Source organism: Lolium perenne, chromosome 4, assembly GCF_019359855.2.
Source record: "Lolium perenne isolate Kyuss_39 chromosome 4, Kyuss_2.0, whole genome shotgun sequence".
NCBI lineage: Eukaryota > Viridiplantae > Streptophyta > Magnoliopsida > Poales > Poaceae > Lolium > Lolium perenne.
In genome coordinates this window covers 170526573-170542712 of record NC_067247.2, presented here as the reverse complement: position 1 = coordinate 170542712, position 16140 = coordinate 170526573, and the positions used below count along the sequence as shown (strand labels likewise).

Here is a 16140-nt window from a genome sequence, read left to right as displayed (position 1 = left end):
GCGAAGTTGAGCTCGATGCCGTCTCCAATCGACATCGGCGTCTACTTGGGAAGCACCAGGGTGAGCATGCGCATCTCCTGAACCCTTTAGATCATCCTCGCATGCTCTGTAGCTCCGTTTAGCCACTTCGCCGGAGAGCACCGCCGCGGGACATGGTCGCCGGCGTAGCTCCGGTGAGTCCCCGCACAAACCATCACCACCAGTAGCTTTGTTTCGTCGTTCTCGTTCGATTGGTACCAACCACGCGTCCCGGGGAACCCTAAATCGGCGGCGCCACCGTGCTCTGGCAGCCGGCGTTTAAACGCCGGTGAGGTCAAAGGCCACGGTCAATTTTGATCAGACCTTGCCGACGTGGCACCTGACGTGTAACTTGTTCCCTTTTTGTCAGTGTCTGGGACTAGAAGTGAACCGGTACGTTTAGTGTTTTCGTTTTAATTTCAAATTCCAGAAAAATGCTGAAACTTTGTAAAATCATAGAAAAATCATTTCAACTCAGAAAAATATGAATAATATATCAAAATGCTCACAAAAATAAACTCTATTCAAATAAAATATAAAACAAAAATGTGTATCAAAATAAAAATTCACTTATTTTTAACCTTATTAGTTATGCCATTTCAATTATTTAAAATACAATTTGAATTCAATAATTAGTGAAGTTATAAAAATTAAATTTTAACTATTCAGTAACTAAGTAAAATGTTAAGATTAATTTTATTTACCATAATTGCATTAACTTAATTATTAGTGGTAATTCATAAACCCTAATTTGCAAATTACTATTTTCTATTTTCTTTAAATAGTAATAACTCAAGAAAATATTAAAAGCCAATATTATTTTGGTAATTCAAAACTTATTTAATTAAGCATCTTTAGTTAACAAGTTAATTATTTTAAAACCTAATAACAATTATTAAACCCTGATTCTTAATTAAACCAAAATAGGAGTTACTCTAATTATTAAATCTTGTGAAGATTAATAAAATGTCAAACCATCACTAATTTTGATTCAAAGTAATTAGTAACCACAACTCTATTACCAATCATCATTTTAGGAGTTGTACCATGATTTAGAAACCCTAGTTTCAATTTGAGTAAGACCTGGATCCCATTATTTCATGTGATCATTCCACCTTAGAAACAATGCTAAAACCCTAGTTATGTGTCACATGTGATCATGAGAGATTAACTTGACATATAGAACCCTAATAAGCAACAATTGAATGCATGCTCATGATCCACTAGCATAAACCAAGTCACATGAGATTATCAATTCATGTTCCTATTCTTAATTAAAACCTATATGATACACTAGTATCACTCAGGAGCAAACCCTAACTTGTTAATTAGAGTAGTTCAATTGATCACCACTCCTATATACCATACCATTAGGATCAACCTCAACCATCATAATCTAGTAGAACCATGGTAATGAACCCTAATACCAACCTTGTGTAGCAATTCACATCACATGCTCCTATCCAACTAAATATTGTTCCACCACTATTCTTTATGTGTATGATTGTTATGATGCCTTATATCACTTGGTTATGATGCTAATATAACCAAACCCTAATAAGAACCTTGTTTGAGAACCATTCTAAAAGTGCAACCAACCCTAAAGAAATATTTACAACTCATCCATCCTAAATCATCGAGGTTAGGTTACGCTCGGGACGATTGCATCTCATACTATGCATTATAACATCTTTGCTAGTTCTTTAAACATTGTCCTTACCGGACGATGATGGTATTTCAGAATTTGGAGTTCTCACGTATCGAAGCTTTTGCCTGCATAATCTTGCAGTCAAGAAAGGCAAGTTCATCGCTTGCTCATGTCATTTGATTATTTGTATCAAACTATATGAAAAGTACTATACTTATCACTCTTGCATTGAAAAGCAAAGTATTATTTTAAAATTATGAATATGACTATGTGGTGGGCAATGGAACCATGGTATGTGTTGATATGGTGGAGGTTCCATTGCACGGGTACTACTCATCTAGGATTAAGTACCAATGCCGTCCAGTGATTCTAGCGCCGTACATATCGCGTTATCCATAAGATCTACAATGGCTCTGGGGAAGTCAGCTGTATCTTTTCCCTTCTGCATGCCAACGGACTGGTAGAGCTGCGGGGTGTTGGAGGCACTGCCGTAGGTTGGGATAGCCTTTTAAATCCCCATCCATTAGTGATGTTGAGCTCTACGGTCTATGATGGATTGTCCGGAGTACACCGTGAGTAAAGCCGTATTATCGGGAGAAGTCTACTGGGGGTGTACGGTTGGACAAAAGGGTGGGTTTGCAGGGTCGCGGAGAAGGCAGTGATTGGCTTGGTTCTTATACTGGGCCTCACACCAAAGGAAGTGTGGACGAGGATATACTCTCGGCCGGCAACAAGGATAAGTTCTCTTATGGGGTAAAGTAACGCACCTCTGCAGTGGGTATCAAGAATTGTGACTGTCACTCCCTATTCCGGGAAGGGAACTGCGAACGCGGCATGAAAGGAACTCCACGAAGTTCTGTTCAACCTGTGAAGACTGACGGGCATAGTTTTCAGAATAAAATAAACCTTTTGAAGAAATGTTTACAAAAACTTGCATTCGCCTATGACTTTCTGGTCTATGGCTGTAGCTAGTGCATGATACACCTATTTCCTAATATGAACTTGCTGAGTACGCTCGTACTCATTCTATCCCATTTGAACCCCTTCTTAGATCAAGGCACCGAAGGAGAAACTACCGTGGAACTCGAAGACAAAGGAGTCAACTGCAACAAGATGAAGAATCCAATCAAAGAAGTCAATGGAGTCAACTTCCGCATCAGCTATAATGAAAACCTAGACTAGTAATAGAAGGGAACCTTTCCCTAATCATAGCACCTAAGTAGCTAGATTTCTATAGCAAGCCAATTAGCTCTTAAACTTGAGTTAGCGATAAGATAGACTACGAGTCGTTCTTCTGGAGCTTTATTTGAAGTTTTACCTCACTGTAAAGTAGGAGGTTGTGTTGATCTTATGTAAACAGTTCGTGTGTACTTCTATAGACATACCTTGGACTCGCATATGTTTCTGTTGTACCACTCTGAGAGATGTAATATGAGTGGAACGGTGTTTCACTTGTGTTATGTCAACGACTTGTGTACTACACCATGCAGTGGTACGCTGGGTCATCAGAATCTTCCCCGTCCTTCAATAGAGTGTGGAGGAGGTCGTCCCATTTCTTGCAACCTTGGAGCTTGTTGTAGCAATGTATGAAGGGGAAGTCTTTGTCCTCGTGTTGGTGCTTGTACATGTCGAGAGCTTGGAGCATCTAGCAATATGTAACAACAAGGATCATCAATTCATATGTAAGAAGATAGTTCATCAATTCATATGTAACAATTAGGATCATCAATTCATATGTAAGAATATAGGCGTAGATCATACCCAATCCACCATCGTCTTGCCGCTCTCCTTCCGTGCCTTGATCTTCTCATAGTAGCCATGGAACTTGCTACATGACCCCTTGATCAAGTTTCAACGGTGAGAGAGGGTGCCCTTGTTCCGGTTCATCTCTATGGTGGCGTAATCACCATAGTTTTCTCGTTGAAGCAATCAAGAATGCGCTTGTAGTACTTGCCCCCGGGTTGGTTTGCGCCGAAGATGGGGCAAAAGCTCACTTGCTTCCACGCCTCAATGAGGCATTCATCCTCCAAGGACCTCCACCTCGGACCATGAGTGCCGGCGGAACCCCTGCGCGTCCTCCTCACGCTCGCGCCGGTCTCGGCGTCGATCAGCTCCTCCTGGACTTCCTCCTCACCTTCGCCCTCCTCGTCCTCTTCTTCGTACTCGTCGACCGGCTGTTCGTAGGCATGGCCGCGGATGATGCCGTTCAGGATCTCCTCCTAGCCGGCAATCTATGCATAAAGTTACAAACTTTCAGTCGCCGCCGGTGTCTACGATGCACAAAACACATAAAAAGTAAGGAAACGCACCTCATCCTGGCCCATGGACACGCCGGACGCGCTGCCGAACACCTGGTGGGTGTGCCTGCCGTCGTCGGGGAAGAGGTGGTGGGGAAGGCCAGTGCCGTCCGTCACGTGGCCCTGGACCTCAGTGCGGTGGAGGTCAGGCGAATCATTCAGATCGGGGAAGCGGAAGGCGCCGCTGCCCCGAGCCGTTGAATCCGGCGAGAACGGCGCGTTGTTGTTGACGATCATGTCGCTGTCCCCGAACTCAGGGGAGTAGCGGGCGCGTCCGTCCATCTGCGACAACCGCATCTGCGAGATCAACGGCGCGTTCGCGATGTACCCCGCGTAGTAACCCGGCGACGACGGGGAGCTCGAGATGCTGTTGAGGCCGCCGCCCAAGCTCATGCACGCTTCCGCATAGGTCGCCGCTTTCTTTGCGTCGATGGCAGCGATGCGGCGCCTCCTGCAGTCGGACGTCATGAGGGAGCGGCGTTCCATCTCCTTCTCCCAATCCTCCTGCGACATGGTCGCCGGCTTCTCCTTCTGCGCGACGGTGCCCGTCTTCGGCGGCGCCTTCGTCGGCGGCTTCGCTGGCTTTCTCTTCGGTGCCATGGCGCGGCGGCGATAGTTTTTCGGTTTGGAGGCTGGATGGGAGATGGAGCGGCTGGCGGGAGAAATGAGCGGCGGAGGGGACGGGGTTTTGGGGTAGAAGATGTATATTTCCTCAGCGTGTGGCTGACAGGAGGCTCCCACCCAAAATTTTAAGCCTCAAGAGGTGCCGGCGCGCCCGATTCGTGTCCTTGGTGAAGGGGCCGACACGGGGTTGCCGACGCTTCTATTGGACCCGAGAAACGCCGGCGCCGTTTGGGATACGCCGGTGCAAGCCCATTTTCACTCCCGGCCCCATTGGAGCGCCAGTGGAGATGCTCTTACTACTACAGTACATTGGGCCACTTCACTTCTTTCTCGACAAAAGTGACACAAATCTTTTTTTTAGACAAACGCAAATCTTAATTTGCTTTGCATCCTGCGTACATACGCAGGCGGAGCTGGGCCCAAGACTATTAGGGCAATGGCCCGAAAATTTCCCTTTTCCTACATAAGTCGTATGTATTGAATTTAGCCCATGGTGCAAAGACTCTCCATCCAGCCCACCAATGCCTCTCTCTGCCTCTCTGTAGGCCTTCTTAGCCACTACCCACCCGGACACAACCTACCAACACGTGGATACAGCCCACCGAGATTTGCTTTTTTTCTAAAAAAAACTTGATTGTTGTATCTCAACCATGTACTACTTTCTACTATTAATATATACTCCCTCCATTTGAAAATGTAAGACGCTGAAGCATTTTGTTTGGTTCATCCACTTTAGTTTGTATCTAGCCTATTTTTATGTGTAGGTTTACTTACTTTTGATTATACCTGGTCTAATTTAAAAGTACCTAAAACAGCTTACATTGATGCATAGAGGGAGTACGTATTTATTATCAGAAAATATAATAAAGTGCCAACACAGTAACAGGCTGAGGTTATTCTCAAGAAACAAAGTAAGAGAGAGAGAGAACGATCAGATCAATCATGTATTGAACGAAAAAAGGCGGTGCACTTGAAAGAGTTGGAAAACTCAAGGCCTCAAGGAAGTCACTAAAATCACATCATGAACTATTCCGGTCTCATATTTTATTTTGTCATCATGTCCAAAAGTTAGCGCTTCACTTCCACATCATTTGGAGGTCTTGCAAAACTAGAGGTTTCCAAATTTTGTGTCACAAACTTTGAGCTAATTGACGTGGGGTCTCCACGACAATCCCCATGGTTGCTGGACTTGGGTTTAAGGGAAGAAGGTGCACTAGCTCCTTCGTCGTCTAACATACAAAGAGGGGGAACGATTTACCTAGGTTCTAGCCCCCGGAGGGTAAAACCCTACTTACTGCGTGTATGTTCTTGATTGATGATGATTATTACAATGTCGCCTTGATGGCTATGGTATTCCCTCTCTAGGTAGATCCAATCTCTCTAGAGTCTATCTTAGTCCTTCTCTCCCCGGCGACCCCTCCTAGCCTTTATATAGGATGATAGGTCTCGGGTATCGTATCCGGGTTGGTTACAGGTTGACGATGGACTTTAGGGTTCCATGTCTTGGGTCTGTCCTTGTTCCACACATCATGAACATGAGTCTGGGGCACTTGATGATTGCCATATTGCCTTGGACTTCTTGATCCTTAGGAGGCCATCAGGTCGGTATCTTATTGCGCCACACCATGTATGTCAATGATAGGCACTAGAATAGTCGTGCCTACGTCAGGCGCGTACCTACGACTTCTTCAGCAAGAATACAAATGAGCATGTCGGCTTTCACCGACTGAATGTGCTTCGGTTGTCTTTCTTGTCGCTTCTGCCGGGTCAAACAAAAAAAGGAAAACATGCCACATGTGGTAAGTGGGGTGGATGTGGCATGCACGATTGGAAAAGTTAGGGTCAAACCAAAAAAAAGAATAAGCGCGTCACATCGTGGGAAACTGGTGGGGTGAGACATGCGAGATCCAAAAAGAACCGTGCACCCAAACAAACGAAAAAGAAACCACACCGCGTGTAGGAAAGTGTGCGTGTGTGTGTGGGTGGAGGGGGTGGGGGTGGGGGTGGGGGGGAGTTGGACACGCGTGATGAGAAAATACCCGCCACATCATGCGCGGGAAAAGTAACCGTGCATACCGTCACTTCCTTGCTAGCAAAATCCATAAAAAAAATTCTTACATCTCACTAGTATATATCTTAAACATAGTGAGCATGAACAAAAAAAGATAGCAGAACACATAAGTTCAAAAAAAAAGGTGGACGGGTTTGGGGTGTGGTGGAACATGTGAGGTGAGAGAGAACACTTTAAGATTCGTGATAGCTCTTGCAGGGTACACGTGTCGCTCCCAGATCCCTTGCTCGTCCGTTGTCGCCTCCAAAAAGGGGAGAAGAGAAACGCTCCAGCCAGAGGCAGCCACCCAGCCACTGACGCCAGGCCGCCGGGCGCCGCCGCCGCCCACCAACACCCCTCCTCTCCGCTCCTGTGCCCTCCCGAGACGGCGATCATTCTACTTCCTTCTCGAACCTACTCCGCCCCCCACCCGCCCCTCCCGAACCGCCGCCGTTCCTTCCTTCTCCTTTCTCGGCCGCCCGCCCATCCGAGTCTAGAAAAAACCCCCAGCCATGGCGCCGGAGCCCGTCGGCGATCCGGTGGTCGCTTCCTGCAAGGTATGACACGGTGAAATTCTTCTATATCCTTTCGTGCCTCATATGTGTATACTTCTGCGCGCTCAATCTGACGATGATGAGTTCCAAGGCCCTCTCCGATGACCCCTCATCTCATAGCCGATAATTCCTGTGCCCATTTGGTTAGATTTGTACTCCAGACGTTTAAGCCTGTTTATCCGTATATGTGTCCATAAAGTCTCAATTGTTCTTGTAGACGGACGAAATGTCCCCCCTTTTGCAGCCTGAACTACTTGTGTTTGCCAGTAGATGTACGGCCTTCTTCAGAAAAAAAATTAGTTGCCCCCCCTGGTAAAATTTGTTCTTGTTTGCATTACCCTTTACGCAGAATCAACTGGGACAGTGTACGTGAGTACATTTTAGATATTTCTTTCTGTCATTGTTGTGAAGATGCTTCTCTTACCAATTATGTAGAGGGATGAGAATGGCTGCATCATCTGGCCTCTGAATAAATGCTTTGTTTGCAGGGCATGTTGAAGAACTTCCGACTAAAAGAGCTAAAGGATGTCCTGTCTAAGCTTGGACTTCCAAAGCACGGAAAGAAGCAGGTTTGTTCACGCAAATAAATTCTTGATGTTGATCTGCTTCACATACATTGCTCGTATGTTTCTAGGCTCCCTTCATTGTGGGAAAGCACATAACGATTCGATTTTTGTGGCCTCCATATCTATTGCATATACAATTATGGAAACTAATTAACTTCCATGTGCCGTTAACTATTATAATTTTGGAATATTTACTTCTCAACCATTTTGGTTTTGTGTTTTTCGATACAGGAACTGCTGGACAAAATCCTTGCTGTACTGTCCGATCAACAGGATCAAGGTACATTACATTTTTTTCAGTGATCCTTTTAGAGTAGTGTTTGTGCCTGAAATTCATACGGTATCATTTTCATTTTGTCTCGTAGCCTCACGAATTGATGTAGTACCAAAGAAAATGATGCTTGGAAAAGAAACGGTGCTGAAAATAATCGAGGACACTTTTAGGTGAGTTTACATTTCCTCATACAATTACCTTGTGTTTTTATTATATTGATCGAGTCTAATAAAGCTTTTGTGCACTGTTGGTTTTCCCTACTATTTCTAGAAAAATGCGAGAGCCTGCGAATGCGGTTTCAGCCGCTGGAAATCAGATTGAGCTGGGGCTCGGTGTAAAGCCTGTTAGTAAATCAGATGGTTCTGCTCAGCTGGATGTGAAGGTCCGTTGCCTCTGTGGTAACTCCATGGCCACTGGGCCCGTGGTTAAGGTACAGTTCTCACGACACGCATGACTATATGACTGCTAGGTGGTGTTATTCACTCAAACTAGTTCAATAAGATCTTCAAAATTTGTCCATCAATCCTGTTAATTTTACAGACAGTATGTTGAATTATAAAAGCAGTTAATTTTGTCATTTTGCCGTATTCTGTAATTTTAATGCAGTGATTTTTATGTATCCTGAAACTTCAAAGGAGCTAATTTGTATGGGTTACTGTCTTTATTATAAAAAGAAGCTCGTGTCTATGTGTCCTGAACATTACCATCCTATGAAGTGTAGCATTTAAGTCTTCCATTATTTTATCATTTAGAGATAAGTAGCATTCTGTAATCTTGTTCATGACAGGTTCTCTTGCTTCAATTTTTTTTTAAAATCTTCTCAGTGTGATCACCCGCGATGCAATGTATGGCAACATGTTGATTGTGTCATCATTCGTGAGAAGACTGCATATGGCGCTCCTCAAGAAATACCTTCCAGCTTTTATTGCGAAATGTGCCGAGTCAGCAGGGCAGACCCGTAAGTTCTTTTAACCTTTCGTTTAGTAGAAAATCCTTCCTTAACCATGCATGATCATGTATTTTTACATTTTAAATTTATTTTAATTTGCGATCCTGTGCCAGTTCTATTTATCATGTGATGTTTCAAGTTATTTCGATTTGCTCATGGTCACACATTGAATTATTTGAGCTGTCCTGTAGCATTAATCATGTATAAAACTCTCGTTACTCAGCAACTTAGAACTGATCTATCTGCATCTCTTTTATATGTTTTCCTTTTCTTGGCTGCGTATTCTACATTTTAAGCTGAGGACATTAGTTAGTCAGGTCAATTACACTTTGGTCATGATTTTAGATTGCTTATCGTTCTGACATTGTTTTTTCTGCAATTTGCAGTTTCTGGGTCACTATTAGCCACCCATTACTTCCAGTGTTACTACCTCCTTCTAACATAGCGGCAGATGGGTAAGTAACACATTGTTTTATACTAAAGCCCCTTGTTTTTGCACCTCCTCCACTGCCCTTCCCTCTTCAGTGACCGGGCGTCGCCACACCCTGTTGACTGGGCTCGCGGGAGAGGCCATCTGTGTCTCCTTTTTTTGTTTGCTTTACAGCCGTAGATGATTTGTGTGATCATGATTATTCCTTTTTGTATATAAAAAGTAAACATGATACAGTTGCTGTATATCTGATGACCATGTTGATACCTTCAGACTTGAGTAACTAGATGGCCACATTAATGTTCCATTTTTTTCCGAGTATATTGAAAAGGAAGAAATGAGTTATGCCCAACCACAGGGGCAGCATACGGCAAACATCATGGTGCCTCTGCAATTTTCATATTATTTGTTTGTGATTCATGCTTATGTCCAGGTCATATACTGTACAGTATGTCGAGAAAACCTTTCCATTATCAAGAGCTCATAGAGAACTGCTACAGAAAGCTGATTATGACATTCAGGTTAGTTTCGTTTCCTTCATTTCCTTGAACTGTTATCTATTTGTTCATATTATTATGGTACTCCCTCTGTTCGATAATTCTTGTTGCAGATTTGGATGTATCTATTCACAGAATATGTCTAGATACATCCAAATTTGCGACAAGAATTATGGAACGTAGGGAGTACATAACATTATTAAAAAAAGTAGCAATTACAAAGAAATGTTGGTGTTTTGCTCAATTACTAATATCATTCCATCTTAGAGAATATTGGACTACTACATGTATCCATTTTTGATATTGGGTTTCGTTGCACCAATTATGTTCTTGCAGGTTTGGTGTATACTTCTTGATGACAAAGTTCCTTTTAGGGTGCACTGGCCTTTACAATCTGATATGCAAGTTAATGGTACTTCCATCGGCTTACCATATGTATACATATTTCCGACAGGCTCTTGTAGGACATTATGCTTTCAGTTGGTCAATTTTTCGTTGTTAGGGTGATTTGGGTTTAAGTTGTATCTCACTTTCGTTTTCAAGCTTTGATTGCCCTTGGTTTGCTGCACTGGATACCATTTGTCATATTTAGCTCATTTTATGCTGTATTCCCTTGCCTTATCATGAGTGTTGTGTGCATGCACACATGTATGCACCTATGCTTAGTGCACTTATGCATGCCTCCATATTGGCAACATAGGAATTAAATACTTTGTATTCTGCATCATTCCAGTCTTATAGATATAGATACGATCTGACCTTTTTCCGGTTTAGTTATGTAGAACATGCTATGACAACCAACAACTGTCCTTTCATATTGAATTGTAAGTTCAATCATCTAGCTCTGAGCTTTTCATTTTGGGAATTATTTGTTTTCTCAGGTATTCATGTTAGGGTTGTCCATAGGCAAGCTACACAGCAGCTGGGAGCCAATAGTAGAGATGATGGTTTTGTAGTAAGTATCTTGTTGCAATAAAGCATGCGGTTCTTCAACTTTATAGCTTAAAAATGATTTGCATATATATTTATAATAAATATTGATTAGTTACATGATACATATTCTGTTTAATCCTGCTTATTATTTTGTTTCCAGTTAACACAATATTTGAAAGAAGGTCCCAATAAGATTGTTCTATATAGAAGTGACTCTCGCACGTTCTGTTTGGGAGTCAGAATTGCCAAGAGGAGATCTCTGCAAGAGGTATTGCTTATGGTATACTGTGTCACATGAAAGGCATTTCCATTATTAACCACAATATTCTCCAGAAATACATATTTGACAAATAACTTATTTGGATCAGAACAAGCTCCAAAAAAAGATCCTTCCCATGATTTATCGCTTCTCATTATATTGTTTGAATCATGTTATCTTTCTCTTTTTCATCAACCCTGAAAATGTGTTGCTTTTTCTTCTTTCTTGATCTTATTTCTTAATTGTAAGGCCTCAAGATAGCTGTTTTAGGTGATGAAAGATGGCACAAAACTAATAATGTACGTTATAGAAGGGTTCCAAATCCCAGTTGGTTCCTGGCCATGATTTCTGTTTTACAGTAAACTGGGCTATTCAAAAAGTATTCTCTATACAAGCTCCAGGAAAATGCCAGAAAGGTTCTTTCAGCAGTTACCACAAACAAGCTGATACCTGGCAAGCATCAAGTTACTGAGATTTGGAACCCTCCTTTACTGTTTAATTCCTCTTTTAAAAGTTTGATAATGGACAGGTCCTAAATTTGGTGCCAAAGGAGCATGATGGTGAGAAGTTTGACGATGCCCTTGCTCGTGTGCGTCGCTGTGTTGGTGGTGGAACTGAGGCAGATAATGCAGACAGTGATAGTGATATTGAGGTTGTGGCAGATTCGGTCTCTGTAAATCTCCGATGCCCTGTAAGCACTCTGGCCATTAATGAGAATGTTTAGATCTTTAATGATATTGCTGATATGCTCCTACTTGCCCTGATATGACTCTTACCCTTGACCTCATCACTAGAATATTGAGTACTAGCGTTTGTCATCTCACATTCTGTGCCAACCATGACACACACGGTTTAAATGTAACTTCCTAGATTCGTTATCTTTATTCTATGATAATGTTTAATCTGGATACTTTTGTAGAATCCCATGTTGGCAACATGGTATTGTTTGATTCATAGTATGTTTTGCGATCCTTCTCACAGAGTTAGCCATTATGTTTTTGATATTACATTCTTTAAAGCATGTCTTCATCATGTAAAAGCTATTTTCTACAGATGACTGGCTCGAGGATTAAGGTAGCTGGTAGGTTCAAACCCTGTGTTCACATGGGTTGTTTTGATTTAGAAGCTTTCGTGGAACTTAATCAACGCTCACGGAAGGTTGGTTACTTTTCTCAAATCAACTATTTTTTTTTCTCTTTCGTTTGTCTAATCAAAGTACATCTGTTTGTCTGCAGTGGCAATGCCCAATTTGCCTGAAGAACTATTCCCTGGACAACTTAATCATTGATCCTTATTTCAATCGCATCACTTCATTAGTGAGTTCATACTGTAACTGAATTACACGTTTCATCTATGCTATCCAATTATGCATCTTTATCTAATTTTGTTGCGTCTTGGTGATCTAGATCCAAACATGTGGAGATGATATATCTGAAATTGATGTCAAGCCTGATGGTTCCTGGAGAGCTAAGGGTGGAGCGGAACTGAACGATCTTATGCAGTGGCATCTACCAGATGGTACTCTCTGTATGTCCACAGAGATAGGATCCAAACTCGAAATGGGTGATTTAAAGAATGAGCTTACAGAACCATTGCCTGAAGAGACGAGTTGCCGTCTTAAGTTGGGAATTAGGAGGAACAACGATGGCAAGTGGGAAATTAGCAAGAGAGTGGATGCTAACTTGAGACCATCTTCAGAGAATGATCAGAAAAGGCACTTTGAAAATGGGAAACAAGTCAGCCATACTAGCAACACTAATCATGAGAGTGCCAAAGGTGGAAGTTATAATTTAGAACCGGGAAGATTGGATCACCCTACGAACAATGTATATGATCTCAATACTTCTCCTGGGGATGAGCAGGTTCCAATAGTTCTTAGTGACTCGGATGATGAAAATGTCACGGTGTTGTCTCCTAGCGATGTGCTTTGTGGCTCAGCAAATGACACTGGGAATCAATTTCCACCACCGAATCCAACTGAGACTTCAGGAGGACCAGACGAAACTTCATTTTTTCTTAATGATAGCTTTGATCTGGGTCTGACATTTTGGGAGCATCCTTCTGGTACGCAAGTTAATCCTGCCACACAGGGAGTAGGTCATCTAGGTGAACTGCAAGACTACCCTGCCAACAACTTATCCCTTCAAGATCCAGTCTCTACGGTTAATTTGGACCTATTAGCATCAGAAGCAAACCCACCAGAATATGGACATGATAGGGCGTTGCAAGCATCTCTTACACTTGATTGCGCCGACGAAAGTTTAGTTAATGCCAAAAATGCTTCCGAGAAAAAGAGGAGCCATGTGGATGAAATTGCTGCTTCTGATGGTACGGCACAGTTTGTTGTGATTTTTCTTAATTCCATTTTAAGTCGCCTGTATAGTACTTTTTGCGCAACTTCTATTGCAGTTTTTTCCATTGTCAATTTATTTTAGATTGAATTGCCCTTGCAAAATGTCAACACTTGAGTTTAGACCCATTTTGCTTATTTTTACTTTTGTTCCCTTATGTGAACAAAGTGACCCATAATTTCATTCCTCTGCACTTTAATCGAAGGATGTAACATTTGATTCCCTGCGTGCAGATTCAGTTCTCAGGAGTGTGAATGATGATGGCGGCGACTTGGCTGGAGATAGATCTGGTGGACCTTCCTCTCAGCATCAACAGCCACGGTCAGTTCGGCCAAGATACTGATTAGCATCTGTACTTCGGGTGCTCCATACTATTCGTTGGCTGGCCCGGAATGAACAGTTGCTCCAGTGTCTTCGAAGGACCTGATCGGTGCTGAGATGAATGCAGTGGCATCTATACAAGTAGCAATTCGTTTCTATCTTCTTTTTGTTTGTCATGGTGGCACTTTGGAGGCAGTAGAATCAATTTAGTGAAACGTGAACTGTACAGGGGTCAGCTCCATTGTGTCTGTAGGCAATGTTGTAGTAGCATATAGCAGTTAACTAAGTTAACGGTGGCGCTGCAAGGTTGTCCGTCTTCTAAAGAGTCTCCCTAACTTTTCCCTTTCAGCTTTTGGAAAGAATTGATGTGCCATGCTTTGGCGGAGTATGTTGTTTTCTGTAGCAACTGCATGGAATTTAGCGGTGGTATTTCAAGGAATTGCTCTATAGCTGTGGTATATGAGACGCTCATCTAAAAGTGTGAGCCAAAAATCCCTCGCTTTTTTTATTTCATTTTTTCAGATGCAAACCACACAGGTAATGTGAGCCAATGCCGTCAGATGTGTGTAAATATAATGATGGAAGTGGAAGGCGGGCGTCATCTCGGAGCGGATACAACAGACAGGTCGTCGTCGGCCGTGGCGAGGAAGCTGAGCGCCATGACGACGTCGGACATGATGGGCCGCACGGTGTCCTCCTCCTGCAAGCACATGGCAGCCACCGCCACCGCCTGCTTCAGCTCCCTACCGCACGGTGCCTCTTCTCCTTCCTGGAGGAGCCGCGGGTCGACCAGCTCCTGCAGCCTCCTCTGCTCCCCGAACATGGGCGCCGCCCAGGCCACGAGGTTCTGCTCCCCCTCCGGCCTGCTGTCGTCGAGGACCCGTCTTCCGGTGATGAGCTCCAGCAGCACCACGCCGAAACTGTACACGTCCGACTTCACCGTGAGGTGACCCGTCCTCACGTACTCCGGCGCGCAGTACCCGTACGTCCCCATCACCCTCGACGACGAGTCCTTGATCTCCTCTTCCTCGCCGCCCTCACCGTTGTGGGTGTTGTCGGTCGGGGCGGCGAGCTTGGCGAGCCCAAAGTCAGAGAGCCTGGCGTGGTATCCTTCGTCGAGGAGGATGTTGGAGGACTTGAAGTCGCGGTAGATCACAGGCGGGTTGGCCGTCTCGTGGAGGAACTCGAGGCCCTCCGCGGCGCCGTGCGCGATCCTCATCCTGGCACGCCATGGCAGGACCGGTGGCGGCGGCGACTCGGCATCGGCGTCGGCGTCTGCGTTGGGGCGCCGGGAGGACACAAAGAGGTGGTTCTCGAGGGAGCCGAGCGGCATGAGGGGGTAGACGAGGAGCCGCTGGTTGCCGTCGGCGCAGTATCCGAGGAGGCCGACCAGGTTGGGGTGGCTGAAGAGGCCGCTGAGCATCAGCACCTCCACCAGGAACTCGTGGTCGCCCTGGTACCCGGTGCGGTCCAGCTGCTTCACGGCGACGGGCGACGAGCCGATGAGGCCTCTGTAGACGCGGCCGAACCCGCCCTCGCCGAGGAGGTTGGCCTGGCTGAAGCTGTTGGTGACGGCGGCGAGCTCGCGAAATGTGAAGGACCGCGCCGACACGACGCTGTGGTTGTAGCCGCCGGCGCCGTCGACGGAGTGACGGCCGGGTGCGTCGGTGACCGTGCTGCTCGACCGGATGAACCGTTTCCGATGGGCTGCTGCAGCGGCGGCATGGGCGCAATTGGAGGTGGTGTGCTTAATCTTCCTGAAGGTGGCGCTCCTCCCGGGCCTGGGCCTTGGCCGGCTCGGCTCGTCGTCCATGACCGCGCCGTCGTGTGGGAAACAACGGAGCCAGCTCAACATCTTGTCCGGCCGGGAGCCCGGCCGGGAGAGGCTAGGAATGGGAGGTCAGGAAGCAATGGAGGTGGGGAGATTTGGCTCGCCCGTTGCATGGGAAAATGCATGCCCTTTTCAAGGATGCTCCTGCCTGCTACATGCATGGTTTTGAACCCATTGTCCCTATTCATGGCTAATCCCGCGCTGTCCATCCCTTACCCGGTCATAATGTTTTCTTAGTTTATTTTTCCTTTTTTTACAATGAGAATTAATGAAATGTACACGTACAAACAATTTTTTTTACGGTTTTGCTATATCTCAGTCAACTGAGATTTTCTTAAGTCTAAGTCACTTACAAAAATGTGCCTTGAGTTGCACTTTTCTGTTAAAAAAGTGCAATTGCACTTTTCTGACACTTTTCTTTAAACTGTAGTTGCACTTTTCTGAGTTGAAACTTAAGAAAATCTCAGTCAACTGAGACGTAGGCACACCCTTTTTTTTTATATAGTATACGATGGACTAATGAGCTGCTCGGCTTGTT

At 44.4% G+C, this 16140-nt stretch overlaps 2 protein-coding genes across 2 annotated transcripts; one reads left to right on the top strand and one right to left on the bottom strand.

The window, feature by feature from the left end:
- The first annotated feature begins 6928 nt into the window (after positions 1 to 6928).
- Positions 6929 to 14210, top strand: LOC127294722 (E3 SUMO-protein ligase SIZ2). Its single transcript, XM_051324597.2, has 16 exons — positions 6929 to 7194; positions 7680 to 7760; positions 7989 to 8037; positions 8123 to 8201; positions 8302 to 8461; positions 8856 to 8989; positions 9367 to 9435; positions 9844 to 9931; positions 10244 to 10319; positions 10789 to 10862; positions 11001 to 11108; positions 11629 to 11790; positions 12153 to 12257; positions 12335 to 12415; positions 12506 to 13427; positions 13684 to 14210. The coding sequence occupies exons 1-16, from the start codon at positions 7150 to 7152 to the stop codon at positions 13791 to 13793; spliced, it is 2343 nt and encodes a 780-aa protein (XP_051180557.1). The 5' UTR covers positions 6929 to 7149; the 3' UTR covers positions 13794 to 14210.
- Positions 14211 to 14252: 42 nt separating this feature from the next.
- LOC127294724 (probable serine/threonine-protein kinase PBL24) lies at positions 14253 to 15734 on the bottom strand. Its single transcript, XM_051324599.2, has one exon. It carries the CDS (start codon positions 15624 to 15626, stop codon positions 14370 to 14372), a length of 1257 nt encoding a protein of 418 aa, XP_051180559.1. The 5' UTR covers positions 15627 to 15734; the 3' UTR covers positions 14253 to 14369.
- Between the last annotated feature and the right edge of the window lie 406 nt (positions 15735 to 16140).